This window comes from Eriocheir sinensis, chromosome 13 (assembly GCF_024679095.1).
Source record: "Eriocheir sinensis breed Jianghai 21 chromosome 13, ASM2467909v1, whole genome shotgun sequence".
Taxonomy (NCBI): domain Eukaryota; kingdom Metazoa; phylum Arthropoda; class Malacostraca; order Decapoda; family Varunidae; genus Eriocheir; species Eriocheir sinensis.
In genome coordinates, this window is record NC_066521.1 from 17,974,882 (window position 1) to 17,991,760 (window position 16,879).

At 45.4% G+C, this 16,879-nt stretch overlaps 1 protein-coding gene across 1 annotated transcript; it reads right to left on the reverse strand.

The window, feature by feature from the left end:
- Positions 1-1,287: 1,287 nt before the first annotated feature.
- On the reverse strand, positions 1,288-15,386 carry LOC126998113 (N-acetylgalactosamine-6-sulfatase-like). Its single transcript, XM_050859517.1, has 13 exons — positions 15,244-15,386; positions 12,635-12,758; positions 10,545-10,619; positions 9,221-9,323; positions 8,075-8,218; positions 7,266-7,453; positions 6,670-6,810; positions 6,029-6,144; positions 5,400-5,527; positions 4,251-4,353; positions 2,874-3,032; positions 2,332-2,412; positions 1,288-1,888 (listed from the first exon to the last, which is right to left on the reverse strand). The coding sequence occupies exons 1-13, from the start codon at positions 15,352-15,354 to the stop codon at positions 1,802-1,804; spliced, it is 1,560 nt and encodes a 519-aa protein (XP_050715474.1). The 5' UTR covers positions 15,355-15,386; the 3' UTR covers positions 1,288-1,801.
- Positions 15,387-16,879: the final 1,493 nt, after the last annotated feature.

The window sequence follows — 16,879 nt, forward strand, 5'->3', positions numbered from 1 at the left end:
AGAGAAGGAGGAAATAAGAATGGTGGAAGTCTTGGATGAAGGAGAAAGAAAAGTGGAAGAAATTGTGGTATGGAGAGCGTTGGTATTTCTCTCTCTACTTCGTATGCCATGGAACATCAGCTATAAAAGAGAGAGAGAGAGAGAGAGAGATAGAGAGAGAGAGAGAGAGAGAGAGAGAGAGAGAGAGAGAGAGAGAGAGAGAGAGAGAGAGAGAGAGAGAGAGAGAGAGAGAGACTCAATTAAAAAAAAAGGAAGGTCAAAACGAGTTTCACATATTGGGATTTGCACAGACCACCTCCGCCGCGCAGTTATGGAGGAGAAAAAAAATGACACCAAAAAAAAAAAACCGAAAAAAAAAAACGAGGGGTAAGTGGTGGGCGGCCGCAGGGCATCCTAAAACATTCATCTTTCTGTCTTAGTTCGCTTTCCTTTGATGGAGGATAAATTCATTTCCTCGAGGTGCTTTAATTAAGTTGAGACTGCGAGGGGAAGAGGAGGAGGAGGAGGAGGAAGAAGAAGACGAGAAAGCGGAGGAGGAGGAGGAAGAAGACGAGAGAGCGGAGATGGAGAGGAGGAGGAGGAAGAAGACGAGAGAGCGGAGATGGAGGAGGAGGAGGAAGAAGACGAGAGAGCGGAGATGGAGGAGGAGGAGGAGGAAGAAGACGAGAGAGCGGAGATGGAGGAGGAGGAGGAGGAAGAAGAGAACAGAGCGCAGATGAGGAAGAGGAGGAGAAAGGAGTGGAGAAGGAGAAGGAGGAGGAGGAAGAGAACAGGACGCAGAAGAAGAGGAGGAGGAGGAGGATAACAGGACGCAGAAGAAGAGGAGGAGGAGGAGAAAGAGGAGGAAGAGAACAGAACGCAAAAGAAGAGGAGGAGGAGAAAGAAAGGGAGAAGGAGAAGGAGGAGGAAGAGAACAGGACGTAGAAGAGGAGGAGAAGGAGGAGGAGGAGGAAGGGAGCAAATCGCTGAAGAAGAGGAGGAGGAGGAGAAGGAGGAGGAGAAGGAGGAAGAGAACGGAACGCAGAAGAAGGGGATGAAGAGGAAGAAGAGAAGAAGGTGAACAGAACACAGAAGAGGGGGGGAAGGAGAAGGAGGAGGAGGAGGAAGAAAGCAAATCGCAGCAGAAGAGGAGGAAAAGGAGGAGAACAAAACGAAGAAGGGGAGGAGGGGAGGAGCACCAAAGGGGGGGGTATCAGGAGGAGGAGGAGGAGGAGGAGGACCAGTAACAGGCTCGTGTGTATTGCAGGAAGTGTTGGTTGAGTTAGTGCTCAGGGGAAGGAAAGTCAATTACAGTCCTAACTTGGTCCTGTTGTACAAGTTGCCACGCATTTCCACTCCTCTTGAACACCGCAAACCGAACGCCTCGAGTAACCAACCAGACAGTTCTCTCTCCAATGGCGCTGTTCTCGATCTCTTCCCCTTCCTCGTACTTGTAATCAATCTCATCCTCATTTTATATTAGCTCTTTTCACTCACTTCCACTTTCTAGGCATCATTTCCGTTCTTATTTACACTTTTTACTGCATGATTGTCTATTTTCACTTCCTCTTTTAACTCATTTTCCGTCTTTTTCCATCTTCTTTCTCGTCCTCTTCCTCGAACTCATTTTAGATTCGTTTTTCAATTCTCTCATCCACGTCTTTTAGTCATTATTTTCATCTTCACTTCCATTTTTTTCATCCTAATTGTCTATTTTCGCTTATTTCACTTCCTGTCGTTGTTCCCCGCTAGTCTCCTTTGTAATCCTGGTTTCGTCCTCGTCCTCATTCTCATTCTGCGTCCTCCGAGGGTGTTTGAGTGATCAGTGTGGCCAGACACACAAGGTTGGCTCGGACGCGGGTACCGGCAGACACTCGTTCAGCGCCTCACAACCAGGTGGCGCCCAGTGCTGTTACGAGAGACGAGAGACACTTCAACATTCGAGGCTTACACACACACACACATTTGTTAAAGCTTTCGTAGAGGTTGTGGGTACTTCCATGGGTAGTTTAATGAGCCTAGTGGTAGTTTGAGAAGACTTCTGCACTATAAATGTGAAAAAGACTCATGGGAACTCGACTAATCTTCTTTGTGGCCTATGTAAATATTTATTGTGAGAGCCGAAAGTGCCTGAGCAAACGGGCCTTAAAAAAAAAAAAAGCATCGTATATCGAGACTTATACTATGTTTTAATTATTGCCTCTACTGAGCGAAGGAAGACGATGAGAAGTGGGATCAATGGCCGTCAAACTTATATGAACTACTCTATATTAATAAACTTTCATTAATGGAGAAGTTTTATGAAAGAACTTTAGGATATTGGGGGAAGGAATGGCGTCTCAGAGCACTCACCATCACGGCGGGGTCACACCAGTTGAGTTGAGGCTCGCCGGGCACCAGCTTGTCGTTGTGCTCCTTCACCACATCCATCAGCTGTGTGGGGGAAGCGATAAGGAGGGTTTGTGGGGTGGTCTGACTGGTACGGAAGGTGATGGGGCGAAAGAAAGGTCGAGGTTACTGTTGTTGATGGTGATGAAAAGTGGCTGAAAGAGCTTATATACGACGGGTTTATCAAGAGGTATTAGACTAGGATGGAAAGAAGCAGGAAGAGATGGGCATTTTTAGTGATAATAGCAAGAAGTTTCGTAATAAGGAAGAAACAAGAGATGGAAAGAAAGTAAGTAAGGAGTGAGGAGAAAAAAAGAAGGAAGGATAAACAAACAAAAAGAAAGGAAGAAGTGTAAAAGTAAGAAGCAATGAAAGAGAGAAAGAAGGAAAAGAAAGAAAAAGAAAGCACGGAAAGATAGCAGGAAGGAAGGCAGGAAGAGAGGCTGAAATAAAGAAAGGCCAGACAGAAAGAATAAAATACAGCTCTCATCCACAACAACACCCACCATAGCGACTTGGGTCTTGTAGGTGTCGGAGGAGGGCGCGATGGGGTACCGCTCGCCAGCATCCACCTCCACGTTAAAGAGGACGGGCCTGTCGGTGTGGTTGGTGGGTGTGGGCGTGGTAACGTTAGCCACCTCGGCCCCCGGACAGAAGTTGATCCCCTGCGAGTAAGGAGAGAGAGAGAGAAAGAAAAAGGTTTAGCGAGATTGAGGCGCTGAAAGAGGAGGGGGAGGAGAAAAGGAAGATGTAGAAGAAGAAGGAAAATAAGAAGAAAAGGAAAAAGAAGATAAAGAAAGAAAGCAACAAACAGCAGAGACGAGGAGGACAAAAGAAAATAGGAAGAAGAAATAGAAGAAGAGAAAATAAAAGAGAAATTTGGAAGAGGGAGAAATAGAAAAACAAAAAATTAAGGAGACGAAGAGGAAGAGAGGAAATAAAAAAGATAAAATAGAAGATGGGAAAAAGAAGAGGAGAGGAGAAAGAACATAAAGCAGAAGAGGAAAAAACAGAAGAAGAGCAAATGGCAAAGACGAAAATGACGAGAGGAAATAAAAAAAGAGATGACGTAGAAGAGAAAGATGATGAAAAATATAAAATTGAAAAGGAAGAAAAAGAAAGCAAGTGGAAGAAAAGAAAACAATATAATCCATAAGACAAAGCTACAAAAATCAATATCAGGTTATGGAGACAGATTAAAGTACGTCGCCAGTTTCAAGGTCAGATCCGCATGTGTATCACCTGACTCACGGAACGCTCTAATTACTCACCGTTTAAACACCTGTCCCCTCACACCTGCCTCTCCACACCACCACACTTCCATACCCTTCCATCTACCTCATCATCTCCATCTACACCTATCACTCCACCTTAACCCTTCTACCCAATTATGCAACCACACTTTCCCTCCTGCGAAGACCTACATTTTTCAACTTTTCCACAATTTCCTTCACCCTCTTACAATCACCTTCATTTCCGCTTCTCTCTTTATCTTATCCTTCCACCCTGTTACTCGTCTAGCTACCTTTTCTATCCCTTCATCTCCTTTTCCCGTTCGTTCCCATGCATCGACACACCAGCACACGCACGCTCACGTCCTGTCTTGCTCCTATAAACGTTTATACACATCTAATCTGACTCTCCTCCCAATACGCACAGATTCAGACCTCCCAATCCTCTATTTTCACACCCGTCGCAAGCCCTTCTCACACTCTCACACACGTCCTTTCGCTCCTATACACACACACACACACACACACACACACACACACACACACACACACACACACACACACACACACACACACACACACACACACACACACACACACACACACACACACACACACACACACACACCAGCTCATGCACTCCAGCCTCACTTGTTGCAGCTCTGCGGGCGGCGTGCTAAAGGTCCACAGATGCATCTTTGAGGCTCCTCTGCGCACCGCCATCAGTCTGTTCCCACGGTACAGAAACACTGGCCTGGTGTGTGTGAGAGAGAGAGAGAGAGAGAGAGAGAGAGAGAGAGAGAGAGAGAGGGAGAGGGAGAGAGATCACTTTATATATTCATTAATCGTCTTAAATCCCAGCATCCACTTCTCAGCATATCCGACACTCTAGGATTTGCATACAGACGCAGGACATAGATTCATCAGGCAAAGGAAGGAGCAGGATACGAGTAGACAGACTAATGCGGGGATCCTACGTATTTTGGGGCGTTTTAACTCCTCCTGACGTGAGTGAAACGCCATCTGTCGGGGAAGGAGGCCAGAGAAACCGAGCGAGGCTGGTGGAGAAGGTAAAAAAGGAGAGAAAATGGAGACACGAGAGTTTAGGGAAAGTTAGCGGGAGAAAGTATAGAGAGAGGCGCTGAGAGTTCGGGAAGTCGGGGGAAATGTTTTGTGTGGATAGAGGTTAGAGAGGAGAAAGCTTGTAGCGGGGAGGCATCAAAGAGAAAACGAGCGAGAGTGAGAGTGAGAGAGAGAGAGAGGCAAGCGAGAGGAAATTAGACGAAGAGGATGAGCTACGAAAGAATTTTAACGGAAAGAGAATAAAAGCCAAAGAGAGATAGACTGAGAATTAGGAAGAATGGAATTAAGAAAGGAAAATGGAGAGTGAAAAAGGGAGGGAAACGAGAGAATGCGAAAATTAGACGAAGAGAACGAGCCGATAAAGAAAGGAAGCAAACGGAAAGGGAATTAACCCAAAAAGTAAAAAAAAAAAGACAGATTTAGAAAAGAAAGGAATTAACAAAGGGAAAAGGAGAGAAACGAAAAGCTGCGAAAAGTAGACGAAGAAAATGAACCGGAAAAGAAAGAAAGTCAACAGAAAGTGGGGGAAAAAAAAAGAGAGATTAAAAGACTGAGAACTAGGAAGGAAAGAGTTAAGAATGCGGGAACTTAAGAAACAGGGAAACTGAGATGTAGCCTAAGTCCTACGCTTCTTAGTACTCCTGGAATAAGTAAGTTAAAGCATAAGGACAGAGTAAACTTAAGGGATGTTGGTGATTATATAGAGAGAGAACTTACCTGGGGATTTCAAGCTGTGGGTATCTGAGGGCCTTGGCGAGGGGGAGGCCGTCGTAAATTCGGTCGTTGGAAGGTGTGACCCCCGCCAGCTGGGCCGCCGTGGAGAACAGGTCCATTTGTGTCCATACCTGAGGGAGGAGCGAAGGAAAGGTGATCAATGACTTTCTCTTGTGTCGAGTTGTTTGTATTGGTGAGTTTGACGTTTTTTCGAGTCTCGTTATTAGTAATGGTGTGTCGATCGCTTTCTTTCGTTTCCAGTTGTTTGTAATTGTGAATCTGTTCGGCTTTAGGTTGTTGATAGTGACAGTCTTGCTTATATTTATTCGCTTTCGTTTCCACTCAGGTTGTGTGTGTTTTTTTTATTACATTTGAGTTACCTCGAAAACCTTGACAATACGCCACAGTCCTCGGATAATGGCGCGGCTTAGGTCAGCAAGGAAGACGGTAAGTGAGGGGAAAAAGGGAGAGATGGAGGGAGAAAGGGAGGGGGAGAGGGAGGGAGCAAGGGAGCGAGGGAGAGATGAAAGGAGGGAAAGAGGGAGGGAGCAATCTCATAAAGCAGCATTATTGTCCTTGTGGATTTTTCATGCTCTCAAGTACAGTATATATGTAGTGTCACGCGGACGTACCTGGTGGGAGGTGGTGCCGGCAGGGATGACGCCCGGCCACCAGAAGATACCGGGCGCCCTCATCCCGCCCTCGAAGGTAGTCTGTTTGCCGCACAGGAAGGGGCCGTTGCTGCCTCCTGAAGGGACGAGGGAGGGAAGGTTCGAGTCAGTGAAAGGGACGATGAAAGAATGAAACTGATAAAGGACGATGAAAGATGAAAGGGCTGAAAGAAGTGGTTGGCTAGTGGTATGGCAGTTTGGGTGACTTACTTAGGTGAATGACTGGCTGTTTTGGTGACTATTGGTTGGGGTCAATGGATAAAGATGAAGTGGTGATTAATGAGACGAAATGATTGAGAATTATTGGAAAAGTAATGGATTGTAGAGCGAGTGATTTGTGGATGACTAAGACTGAGAATAATTGATTAGCTAATAACAAGATAACAGACTGACACCTGAGACACTACCAATACTGATACTAATACTAATACACTCCCACCCTTTCTCCTTCCCTCCTTCCCATCCTCTCTCCCTCCCTCCTCCCTCTCTCCTTCCCTCCCTCTCTCGCTCCCTCCCCTCCTTTCTTCCCTCCTTCCCTTTTTCTCTCCCTCCTTCCCTCACTCTTACCCCCTGCCTTCCTTCCCTCCTTTCCCCTCACTTACCGTCTTCCTTGCTGACCAGAGCCGCGCCGTTGTCCGAGGTGAAGACAACCAAGGTATTGTTGTCCACCTGCTGGGCTCTGAGGGCTTGCAGGATGGCACCCACTCCTGCGTCGAGCTCCTTCACAGCGTCCCCGTACCGGCCTGGAGGAGATGGAGGAGGAGGAGGAAGAGGAAAGGAGAGGAGAGAAGGAGAAAGAGAAGAACAAGAAAAACACGAAGAAAAAGAGGAGAAAGAAGAGGAAGAGGAGGAGAGGAAAGAAACGAAAACAAAATAAAAGGAAAGGTAAAGAAAAGAAAAGGCAGAACATAAAAGAAAAAGATGTTAATAATAGAAAAAAAAAGGAGAAAAACGTGGAAATCAAAATAAAAAGAAGAAACGGCGCAGGAAATGAAGCGAAAGACGACACCAAACAATCAATAAAGACATATAACAGTGAAAAGGGAAGAAAAAAAATGTGATAATACCCAGAAAAATCACACAACCAGACATCAAACCACACCATCACCCATGTTAACCCAAACCAAACGACATTCACCGCATTCAACCACCTTTACCCTCATCCCACGCCACCTCCAATTAACCACCTGTCACCTACCTCTCCTGCTGGTGCCGCGGAATCTCTCGGAGGCGTAGGTCGGGGCGTGGGTGGAGTCAGGTGCCCAGTAGAGGAAAAACGGCCCCTTCTTAGCCTCTCTCTCGATGAACTGAACAGCGGCATCCGTGTACAGTCGCGTCATGTTGGATACTCCTTCCGCTCTGTCCATGTGGAAATCCTCGAAGTATCTGGACGACGGAGAAAGGGAAGAGAGGTAGTACGAAGATGAAGAGGAGGAAGTTGTGGGAGGATGATGATGTTGAAGGAAAGGCATGAAGAAGGGATGTTTAGGTAGGACAGAGGATAAGATTGAAATTGGAGGGATGATTGGGTAGGACTAAAAAGGAGGTAGTGATGGGAAATAGTGAAGGAAGGGGATGGTCAAAGTGTATTGGTAGTAAGGAATGAAGAAGGGATGGTTAGGTATAGGACAGAAGATTAGAGGGAAATTGGAGGGATGATTGGGTAGGACTAAAATGGAGGTAGTGATGAGAAATAGTGAAGGAAGAGGATAGTCTAGGAGTGTGTTGGAAGTGAATGGAGGGATAAATCTTTTGTGTTGGTGGTTTAACGGAGGAGTAATCGTGTATAGGAAGGATATGGAGTTAAAGAAAGATAAATTACTGTGAGTTTGTCTTCAGGGAATATAAATACAAATCGAGAAAAGCCTCAAAAAAATAATAAATACATCTTAAAACGCAATTACCAACAAACATAGGCTACATTATACTACAAAGAGGTTCATAAATATAACAGAGAAAGGTCTTTTAGCAAGGTAGGGAGGGAGAGAGAAACGCACGAGATCTCACCTGCCCAGCATTGATTCATTAAGGAAGACAGGTATGTTGGGCGTCGTGACATCGTTGTAGGGGCCGAAGTGGCAGTTGGGGGAGCCGAACCAGTAGTCGAAGCCGTGTTTGAGCGGGAGGAACTGAGGCCGGTGACCGAGGTGCCTGGGACGCCGAGATGGACAGGTAATCAGAAAAAAAAGTGAAAATAGTGACCCGCAGAAACAGAAATGAAGGAAAAAGAAAGCAGGGGAAGAAGAAAAGAATTAAAAGAGTGAGACAGGTGAATGGTAAAGGTAAATAAACACCAGGAAACGGAAGGAATGAGAGAACAGAAGGGAGAGGAGGCAGGAAATGTAGAGAAAGTGGAGAAGGACAGAAAGAAGCTGAACGGCGGAAACAGAAGTGAGGAGAAAAAAGGAAAATATGGAGGGGGAGAGAGAGAAAAACAGGAAAAGTGAGACAGACAGGCCTGCTGGTTAAGGGAAAGGAAAGGAAAGGGAAAGGAAGGGAAGGGAAGGGAAGGAAGGGAAAGGAAAGGAAGGGAAGGAAAGGAAAGGATGGGAGGGGAGAGGAAAGGATGGGAAAGGAAAGGAAAGGAGAGGAAAGGAAAGGAAAGGAAAGGAATGGAAGGAAAAGGAAAGGAAATAAAGGAAACGGAAGGAAAGGAAAGGATGGGAAGGGAAATGAAAGGAAGGAAAAGGAAAGGAAAGGAAGGGAAAGGAAAGGAAGGGAAAGGAAAGGAGAGGAAAGGAAAGGAAAGGAAAGGAAAGGAAAAGAAATAAAGGAAACGGAAAGGAAATAAAGGAAACGGAAGGAAAGGAAAGGATGGGAAGGAAAATGAAAGGAAGGGAAAGGAAAGGAAAGGAAGGGAAAGGAATGGAAAGGAAAGGAAGGAAAAGGAAAGGAAGGGAAATTAAAGTAAAGAAAGGGAAAGGAAGGGAAGAGAAAGGAAGGGAAAGGAAAGGAAAGGAATGGAAAGGAAGGGAAATTAAATGAAAAAAAAGGAAATGAAATTAAATGAAAGGAAGGGAAAGGATAGGAAAGAAGGAAACGGAAGGAGAGAGAAAACAGAGAAGAGAGAAGAGGCAGGAAATGGAAGAGGCGGAAAGAAATTTTAGAAGAACACAAAGAAGCAATGGCCCTATCTAACTCTTTCTCTCTCACCACTTCCCGATGATGCCCGAAGTGTAGCCTTTCTCCGCCAGCAGCTCCGGCAGTAGTACCTCGTCATCAGATATACCGCCGACGATGTTCTGGGGCGTGTAGGCTGCGGGAGGACGCGGGAAGACTTGATAGGGACGAAGAGGAAGGAGGGAGGGCGGGAGAAGGCGAGGAAGGGCAGTGAAGTGTTAGAAAGGGCGGGAAGATGGGACAGTGAGCGGAAAGGAAAAAGGAGGGCGGGAAGAAACGAAGAAGTGTGAGGAAGGGTTAGAAAGGACGGGAAGAACGAATAGGGATTGAGAGGGAATAGGGAGGGCGAGAGGAGACGTGTAAGGGTGGGAAAGAGTTCAAAAAGGGCGGGAGGAGAGGATAGAAAGCTAGGAGAGGACGAAGGAGGGCGGGAGGAAACGAAGAAGTGTGAGGAAGGGTTAGAAAGGACGGGAAGAACGAATAGGGATTGAGAGGGATAGGGGATGGCGAGAGGAAAGAGTAAGGATGGGAAAGAGTTCAAAAAGGGCGGGAGGAGAGGATACATTGCTTGGAGAAGGCGAAGGAGGGCGGGGGGAAACGAGAGAGAGAGAGAGAGCTGGGGAAAGGTTCTAAAGGGCGGGAGGAGGTGATAGAAGGAGGACAGTGAAAGGAGAGAGGGAAGAAAAAATTGCAGACATAAAACCAAGAGCCAGAGACAGTATGACATAACATCCTTTATATATTTTCAGAAGGAAGAGAAAGAGACAGACAGACAGAAAGAGAGGGAGGAGGAGGAAACGGGTGATGAGAGAGAAATAGAGAGAGGGGAAAAGGGGTGATAAAAAGAAGATAGAGGTAGAACGAAAGGAGTAGAAGACACGAGAAGGGTGATAAGAGAGAGAGAGAGAGAGAGAGAGAGAGAGAGAGAGAGAGAGAGAGAGAGAGAGAGAGAGAGAGAGAGAGAGAGAGAGAGAGAGAGAGAGAGAGAGAGAGAGAGAGAGAGAGAGAGAGAGAGAGAGAGAGAGAGAGAGAGAGAGAGAGAGAGAGAGAGAGAGGCGTAGGAAAGGGCTGATGAGAGAGAGAGAAGCGTGTGAGAGAGAAATAGAGAGAAGAAAAGGGATGTTAAAAGAGAGATAGATAGAGGTAGAAGGGAAGAAGTAGAAGGCACGAGAAGGGTGATAAGAGAGATATATATAGAGAGAAGGAGAGGCGTAGGAAAGGGCAGATGAGAGAGAGAAAGAAAGAGAAGCGTACAAGAGAAGGTTAGGAGGCAAGAGGAGGTATATAAGAAGGTGCAGGAAAGAGGAGTAGACGGAACCACTTAACCACCAAGTAACCCGACCCAGCAGCCACTTACCGTTCCGGCCGTCGGTGTTGTTGGAATAGAACCCGTTGCGGATGGGAAGGCGGCCCGTCAGGAGAGCGGCGCGGGCTGAGGAAGAAAAAAAAAGTGTGTTAGATTTGTAGTTAATATTCTTACCCTTTCCTCGCTCGCGCGCTCTCTCTTTTTCTTCCCTGTTGCGGCGTCATAATGGAAAATCTCAATCAGTCAATCAGTTTTGTTTATGTGTGTGTGTGTGTGTGTGTGTGTGTGTGTGTGTGTGTGTGTGTGTGTGTGTGTGTGTGTGTGTGTGTCTTTCGATCGTCATTTGTTTTATACCTTGTAGCTTTTTGTGTTTTTTTTTTCCTTGTCTTTCCTTTTTTTTCTTCTCAAACTTTACTCTTATTTTTATTTTCATTGGTCTTTTTTTCACTTTCTCTGTTTCTTGTTGATATGAATGGCCAGTTTTTGTTTACGCTCTTGTTTTCTTTGTTGTTATTTCTAGTGCATGCTTGTGTAAAGACTTGATTTGTTGTCTTAATTAAATCTTCTTTGAGCCGACGTATCCTCTCCTTCACCCCTTTCTCTCTCTCTCTTCCCCTCTCTCTTTCTCTCTCTCCCTCTCTCCTTCTCTCCCTTTCTCTCTCTCCCTCTCTCCCTCTCTCGCCATCCACTAAGGTATCTCAATGTCCCCCTTAAACCGGCTATTTCTCGCTTCCTCCCTCCTTGCCTACTCCTTCCTCCTCCATTCCTTCTTCTCTCTATCTCCCTCCCTCCCTTCCCTTTTTTCTATCTCTCCCTCCCTCAGGCTATCCCTCCCTCCTTCCTCTTCTCTATTTCCCTCCATCCCTTCCCCTTCTCTATCTCTCCCTCCCTCAGTCTATCTCTCCCTGCTTCTCTTCCTCTTCTCTTTATCTCCCTCCATCCCTTCCCCTTCTCTATCTCTCCCTCCTTCAGTCTATCCCTCCCTCCTTCCTCTTCTCTATCTCCCTCCATCCCTTCCCCTTCTCTATCTCTCCCTCCCTCAGTCTATCTTTTCCTCCCTCCATTCTTCTCTGTATCTCTCTCCCTCCCTCAGTCTATCTTTTCCTCCCTCCATTCTTCTCTGTATCTCTCTCCCTCCCTCAGTCTATCTTTTCCTCCCTCCATTCGTCTCTATCTCTCTCCCTCCCTCTTCCCTACTCAAAAGTCCATTATCACCTTGTACAATTCACTCATAAAACCAGCACCTCCCTCTTTTTATCATTCTCTCATACACACCTCCTCACCTACTCTCTACACCTGGTCTCTCTCTCACTTACACACGCACACACACACGCACACACCTACCCACAACATACCAGTGCTCGTGCTTCATCAAATACACAAACACACACATACTCATATACACACTTAAAAACACCTTTCTTCATCCTGTTAAAGTCAACCACACCCAAACCACACACACACACACACACACACACAACCACATCGTCAACCCAACCACACAACCACATTCACTCAGCAACTACCCATGCACACCCTGTTATGCTATACCATACACCCATCCAATACACTCTCTCCCTTACATGGCTATATACACCCTGGAACCTTATATCACCCTTCTTCATTGTTTCATGCACGCAGAACACCGTCCTACACTACCATACACCCATCCAATACATACTCACATCCTCGCATGGCTATATACACCCTGTTTTGTCATCCTTGTAACGTTCTATGACCCTCCTATATTGCTTTCCACACGCAGCCACATTCTTTTAGCCTCCACATGCACATTCATACCGACAGCCACACTTTTCTGGCACACGCAACTCCATCCAGCCACACCCAACACCCCGCTTTACTCACTCAACACCCTTCCACACGCAACCACATTTTTTAGCTCCCTCATGCACTTTTACACCTCCGACCACACCCTTCCGCCACCCTCCACCACACAGCCACACCCTTGTACCACCATTCCTTCACCTTGCCACACCCAACAAACTGGCTCACTCACTCAACACCCTTCCACACGCAGCCACATTTTTTAACTCCCTCATGCACTTTCATACCGCCAGCCACACCCTTCTTCCACTCTCCTTCACCCCTGCCACGCCCTCCCACGCCGCAGGGATACTCACAAGGGGAGCATAAGGGCGCCGCAGTGTACATGCTCGAGACCAGCAGCCCCTCGTTAGCCATTTGGTCGAGGTTGGGCGTCTCGCGGTTCGGCTCCCCGTTGCATCCTAAGTCTCCCCAGCCCATCTGTGCGGCAGGAGAGGGAAAAGGGGTTTGATAAGGATGTAATTGGTGTTTAAGGGTAGATGAAGGATGGAATGGATGTTGAAGGAATGGCAGAGTGAAGATAGAATAGAGGATGTTGAGTGTGTTGGCGTTAGGAAGGGGAGAGAAGGAAATGATAAGATAAAAAAGTAAAGTAAAGTAAAAGTTAAGTGAAGGGAAGGTAACATGGAAGTAGACAGGATGAAGAGAGGGCGAGAAGAATACAGAGGAACAGGTGGAGCGTAAGGCAAAAAAAAAATGGTTTGAAAAGGTAAAAAATGAACGCTTGACATGTGTGGAACAAAAATTGAGGAAAGGTAGTACAAGGATGAAGAAAAAACAGAATACGGGGAAAGATAGGAAGAAAGTAAGACAAAAAAAGGAGGTTAACAAAGGTAGAAAATAAACTGTTGCCTTTGAACGAAATAAGAAATGAGTGAAGGTAGTGTGTAGATAACTGTAAGACAAAGGCGCTATAAAAAAAAGTTGAAATATGTGGAATATGAAATGAGGGAGGAAGGAAACAAAATCTCATCAAACAACGCAGAAAATAGAACAGAACAAGGTCAACGAACATGTATTATTTTCCTCTTACATGTTAATTAAAAAAATGCAGTCCCTTAGGTGGGAATATTTGCCCTAAAAAATCTTATTACCTTCCTAATAAGATACGTCACCAGGTGTGTTTGGGGGGACGAAAAGGTAACTGGAGGTCTGGGTGAGAGAGAGAGAGAGAGAGAGAGAGAGAGAGAGAGAGAGAGAGAGAGAGAGAGAGAGAGAGAGAGAGAGAGAGAGAGAGAGAGAGAGAGAGAGAGAGAGAGAGAGACCTAAAAGAAAAACACAGAAAATTATAAAAAAAACAGAAAAAGAAAAAAAATACAAAAAAACAGACAGATGAAGAAAATCAGACGGAAACATAAAAAAACAGACAGAAAAATAATAAAAAAAACATACAAGAATAAAAAAGACAGAATAATAAAAAAACAGACAAAAATAAAAAAAACAGACAGGAAAAGAAAAACAAACCGTAAAAAAACAAAAAAATGCATACATAAAGAAAGATAATGACACACAAACAGATGGAAAGGAAAAGAACGACATAGACAAAAATACAAACAGACAGACAAACAGAGACAAACATGCAGACAGACAGGCAGGTGTACAAACTGACACCAGACTGACAGACACAGGTAAGCAGACGGCCAGGTGGTAAAGAGTAAGCCCGCCAGATTGAATGAGTCACCCTCTGAGTGTATACGGCTCCAACATCTGTCTCTTTCCCACGTCTTAACAGGAGGTTCAATGACTTCTTTCCTCCCTGGGTCCGCTCCTCCCTCCCTCCCTTGCTCGCTAACGGAAAGAAAAATAAAATAAAAAACATGAAAATAAAAGAGAAGGAAAGCAAAAAAGATAAAGCAGTGAGGAAAAGAAAGGAAAAAAAGATGGAATATGAGAAGGAAGAAAAAGAAGGGAAAGATGAAAAAATGAAATATGAGAAGGAAAGTGGAAAAAAAGAAGGGAAGCAGTGAGGAGGAGAAAGGAAGAAAAGATGGAATGTGAGAAGGAAGGGAAAAAAAGAAGGAAAAGATGAAAAAACTAAATATGAGAGGAAAAGAATGCGAAGGGAGGCAAATAGGAAAAAAGAGTGGTAAAAAGAAGGGAAGAAAAATAAAATGTGAGAAGGAAAGGATGAGAGGGGAGGAAAAAAACAAGAAAAGGAAATGAAAAAGTAAGGAAAAAAATAAGTATGAGGGGAAAGGATCAGAGGGAAGGAAAGAAGAAAAAAATGAAGAAAGGAAGGACGAAAAAAAGAAGGAAAGAATGAGAAGGAAGGGGAAAAAAAAGGAATATAAGAAGAGGAAATAGAAGGAAGTAGATAGAGGAAAAACAAGAAGAGAAATAAGAAAAAAAGAAAAGGAAAGGAGAAACAAGAACCCTCACGCATCAGTTTCTATTTTTATTTGGTGACGAAAAAGAAACGTTTGGTGAGTCATAAGCCAAGTCTCTTACCAACGGCTTCCTTCGTTCTTGTGACTCAGTATGACTCGCTAACAAACCCCAAACACAGAGAACATCCATCAACAAGAAGAACCACAAAGAACATCCATCAACAGACCAAGAAACCTTCAAGAACAAGAAAAAGAAGCGACCACAACAACGCCATGTAAGAGGAACCACCAACAACAACCACCATAAGCAACGTCAACCAGAGGCATACTCCAAATATTTGAGTCAATGCTCCCAAATCGTCCACCATTTTCTGTCAAGGCGAAAGGACGAGGGTTAAAATGCTTCTTGCGGGGCCTTGGGGAGGAGGAGGAGGAGGAGAGGGAGAGAGAGGGAGAGAGAGAGCAGAGAGAGAGCTTCTGGTTGGATTGCGAGGCGGAAGGAACATAACAACACACCCACACCCACACACGGACACACACAACACACGGACCTCTGCAACACTTCAAGACAAACTCACATCATCCATGAGCATTATGACGATATTTGGAGGCTCTTGGGACGCCGCTGTAGCCCCCAAGAGGACGCCTACGCCAAGCCACACGGAGAAACACGAAGTCACACCTCTCATGATAGCGACCGAGCGTGCTAGTGGAGTGCAAGACCGACGGGCGAATCTGCTGGGTCCCTATCTTATCCCTTCTCCCCCTCCCCTCCTCCTTCTCCTCCTCCTCCTCTTCCTCGCCTGCTCAGTGCTTCCCTACCCTCCCACCTCCCTCGCTTGAACCCCCACCTGCCTGATAAACATGAATTAAGTGGTAGAGAGATGTGTGTTCAGTGTTTCTGTTATCTCTTTGTGTTGTCGATTTGTGTTGTCTTTTGGAGCTTGAGATTTCGTTGTTGTTTTTTTCTGGTGTGTGTTGGGGGAAGGGGTGTTAGTGTGCTCTCTCTCTCTCTCTCTCTCTCTCTCTCTCTCTCTCTCTCTCTTGTGTTCCGGTCCAAATCTTTTTCTCTCCGACTTCCTCCTTGCTCCGTTCCTTGCGTCTTCCCCTTCGCTCCTCCTTTTCTTCCCTCCGCTCCTCTCCTCTCTTTCAGCCCTTCCTTCGCTCCTCTTTCCCTCAGCCCTACTTTCCCTCCTCTGCGACATTCTCTCAGCCCTTCCTTCGCTCCTTTTCTGTGTCCTTCCCTCCCTCGTTCTTTATCTCCCTCCCAGAATCCTTCCATTTCATCCTTCTCTTCGCCTTTCTCTCCTTCCTCCCTATGCTTTTAATTCTCTTCTCCCCTGCGGTCTTCCCCTCCACGGACCAGGAGAAGCTGGAGGCACCAGAACGCTAAAGTTAATTATTGATATTGTGTGACGTGATCGTGTGTAGGAAAGTCATAATAACTTCCTTTTTTTCTTTAGTAATCATGTTTCTTCGGCAAACTGGAGGGCCCGTCTTGCTGGGGAAGCGTCAGTTTGTTAAAGGAGAAGCGTGAGGTCATTTGCCACAGTTGTTGTCTCGAGTCAAAACAGGAACGGGGAATCTCAAACAAATAACAGTAACTTGAGCCTTTTTTCGGTCGCATCCGTGCAAGCGAAGTTAATAAAGCTGGCAGTCACCGCTCTCCGCTACCTGCCGTGTTTGTCTTATCTCCTGAAATTTTCCTCGTGTCTTGGTTCTTACACTGACGCTTTCTGTCTCTCCCGCCGCCGAGTGACTGATGGCATGGCTCACAACAATCCCCCCAACCGATCGTCCTCGTCGTCAGATACACAGTGTTAAGATTTCGCACAAACTTTTTAATTGGATTCGTTTTTCTTTTACTTGTTGATATATTTTCGTATTACTCTTTTACTTGACTTGTTTTGGTATACGTTGCTTGATTACTTTTACTAGACTTTTTCATTATTTACCTCTCACTCTTCCTGGACCTGATGTCACTTTCATAAGGCTTTTTTTATATATATATTCGCGTTACTTTTACTGCACTTCTTAATATCTTTACGTATCACTGTCGAGATGCATAACATTCGCTGCAGCGTGAACGGGGGGGTGGGGGGGTGGGGGGGGTTAAGACTGTGTAGTATGTGATAGGAAATTCGTATGTGGGTTCAAAAAAAGACATATAGTGATGGCAATCTTTAATATGTGAAAAAAAAATAATAGAGGTGA

What these genes read in the sequence shown, in the direction of transcription:
- LOC126998113 (XM_050859517.1), bottom strand. Translation starts at nt 15,354, where the DNA reads ATGAGAGGTGTGACTTCGTGTTTCTCCGTGTGGCTTGGCGTAGGCGTC. An exon ending in TCATAATGCTCATGGATGAT is followed by an intron (nt 12,759 to 15,243) that starts GTGAGTTTGTCT and finishes CCTGCCGCACAG; the next exon opens with ATGGGCTGGGGAGACTTAGG. An exon ending in ACAAGACCCAAGTCGCTATG is followed by an intron (nt 2,413 to 2,873) that starts GTGGGTGTTGTT and finishes TCCCCCACACAG; the next exon opens with CTGATGGATGTGGTGAAGGA.